We start from the raw sequence: 2,647 nt of genomic DNA on the forward strand, positions 1-2,647 counted from the left end.
AGTGTTCCAGGTGGAAGGATTTGAGAATAATTTGTTAAAACAGAAAATCATACAGAAGTACGGAAGCCGGAAGTAACTTTCCGGAGCAGGAAGTAAACTGTACGAACTCCGTAACATAAACTATGAAACAAGAAATTGGTAATACAAATTGAGGAGCATTCCGCGGACAAATATCAAGGAGTCCCCATCTATGGGTCCAGGCAGCGGCGTGGGTTGTTTACGGAAGTTATTTCCACTAGCCGGAAGTTGATTGTACGGAAGAAGGAAGTAGTGATACCTGCAGCGAGGTTGTCTGTACGGAACCAGGAAGCTTGTTGCTGGTGTACGGAAGCCTGGAGGGACGCAGTGACCAGTGACCAGGAGCCTGGGGAGGGTGACCTGTTTCAGCTGTCATGCGGTTGTTCCCGGGACTCCTGGTGGCCCATGGCCGAGTGGCCCGGCGGATGGGCTTGGGGCCCCGCTCCCGGCTAGATATGCTGCGTAACCTCCTCACCGCTTTGGTCAGACATGAGAGAATAGAGACCACGTGGGCCCGTGCGGATGAGCTGAACTTCTATGCCAACAAGGTGACCACCGATTATATGTGGGGGGAGGGGAGAGGACCTGTCATAGGCAATACTGGGACAAGGTCAACCTGTGCCCGGGGTGCAAATGCCGAAATATGGGAACCACTTCTTATAATGGTAATCTTTGGGAGGAGAACCCCTTCTTATAACGGCGATCGTTGGGAGGAAAACCCCTTCTTATAACGGTGATCGTTGGGAGGAGAACCCCTTCTTATAACGGTTGTCCTTGGGAGGAGAACCCCTTCTTATAACGGTGGTCCTTGGGAGGAGAACCCCTTCTTATAACGGTGATCGTTGGGAGGAGACCCCCTTCTTATAACGGTGGTTGTTGGGAAGAGACCCCCTTATAACGGGGGTCGTTGGGAGGAGAACCCCTTCTTATAATGGTGATCGTTGGGAGGAGACCCCCTTCTTATAACGGTGGTTGTTGGGAGGAGAACCCCTTCTTATAACGGTGGTTGTTGGGAGGAGAACCCCTTCTTATAACGGTGGTTGTTGGGAGGAGAACCCCTTCTTATAACGGTGGTTGTTGGGAGGAGAACCCCTTCTTATAACGGTGGTTGTTGGGAGGAGAACCCCTTCTTATAACGGTGGTCGTTGGGAGGAGAACCCCTTCTTATAACGGTGGTCCTTGGGAGGAGAACCCCTTCTTATAACGGTGGTCCTTGGGAGGAGAACCCCTTCTTATAACGGTGGTCCTTGGGAGGAGAGCCCCTTATAATGGTGATCTTTGGGAGGAGAACCCCTTCTTATAACGGTGGTCTTTGGGAGGAGAACCCCTTCTTATAATGGGAGGCGAACCCCCTTCATATTTTGGTGCAGAGCTCTCTTGCAGACAACTAAAAATATAATGGGGGTCAGCGGTAACGTTCCTGAGCGTAGAGTCTGTTCTGCTCCCACACCTCTGGCTGAGTGACTTGCTCATTGCTCGAGGAACCTCTAGAGCTGGGGTGAGCAACCTCGGCACTCCAGCTGTTGTGGAACTACAAATCCCATGGGGCATTGCAACACCCTGACAGCCACAGGCATAGTGGGATATGTAGTTTCAGCACAGCTGGAGTGCCGAGGTTGCCTACGCCTGGTTGAGGATGGTCGCCCTGTCCCGACTGTTCCGCAAACACGTCAAATAATGTTATTTCTGTTTGTTTGTCTTTCAGATGATTGATTATGGAAAGTGCGGCGATACCAACGAGAAGGCGATGAAGATGGCCGACTTCTGGCTGACGGTATTTCATATTCTGTCCGTTTGTTGGTTTAAAGGGTCACTCTGCTTAGAGCTTTTCTCCTGCAGGGTCTCTGCTTTCTGAAGATGTTTTGGGGGTTTAAAATAATCTTCAGGCCTAAAATGTTCATTTATAACGAGCACAACAACAACAAAAAAAGGGAAAAATGGCTCCGGCAGCAAAGCGGGTAATTGTAGCAATGTGATTGATTGATTTTGGTAGATAAATTCTTTTTCTCTTCCAGGAAAAGGACCTCATTCATAAACTGTTCAAGGTTCTGGTTCCTCGATTCACCTCGCACAGCGGCAACTACACGTCTATGTACCAGATCCCAAACCGAGAGAACCTGGACCGCGCCAAAATGGCCGTCATAGAGTACAAAGGAAACCCATTCCCACCTTTACCTGCTCATAAGAGGAACAATGAGAAAACCCTAATAAACCAGCTTCTGGTGGGCTACCGGCTAGAGGACAGCCTGGGGGGGTCACCCCCCTAATCCGCCTTCCCTGTGAACTCTCCCGCGTTGTGCTGAAGATGAGAAATAAATACTTTATGGTAACCTTTTGTTATAAAATGAGGGAGTTCATTCCTTTGTCCCTCGCTCGTCACATACACACTATATTGCCATTAGTATTGGGACGCCTTTACACGCACATGAACTCTAATGGCCCCCCCCTCTTAGTCTGTAGGGTTCAGTATTGGGTTGGCTCCGCCCTCTAATGGCATCCCAGTTTTAAGGTGGCCATACACTGTACAACCAGCAGATCGCACTCTCGATCATCGCAAGCCACGCCCCCTGAGGGGCGGGCTTGCGATGACTGTAATGAGGGGGCGGGCTTACGCTGACTGCAAACGGGC

At 50.2% G+C, this 2,647-nt stretch overlaps 1 protein-coding gene across 1 annotated transcript; it reads left to right on the forward strand.

The window, feature by feature from the left end:
* Positions 1-362: 362 nt before the first annotated feature.
* MRPL17 (mitochondrial ribosomal protein L17) lies at positions 363-2,285 on the forward strand. The gene is made up of 3 exons (XM_018568251.1): positions 363-566; positions 1,724-1,792; positions 2,034-2,285. The coding sequence occupies exons 1-3, from the start codon at positions 393-395 to the stop codon at positions 2,283-2,285; spliced, it is 495 nt and encodes a 164-aa protein (XP_018423753.1). The 5' UTR covers positions 363-392.
* The last annotated feature ends 362 nt before the right edge of the window (positions 2,286-2,647 follow it).

This window comes from Nanorana parkeri, unplaced genomic scaffold (assembly GCF_000935625.1).
Source record: "Nanorana parkeri isolate BGI_ZX_2015 unplaced genomic scaffold, ASM93562v1 scaffold1162, whole genome shotgun sequence".
Taxonomy (NCBI): Eukaryota; Metazoa; Chordata; class Amphibia; order Anura; family Dicroglossidae; genus Nanorana; species Nanorana parkeri.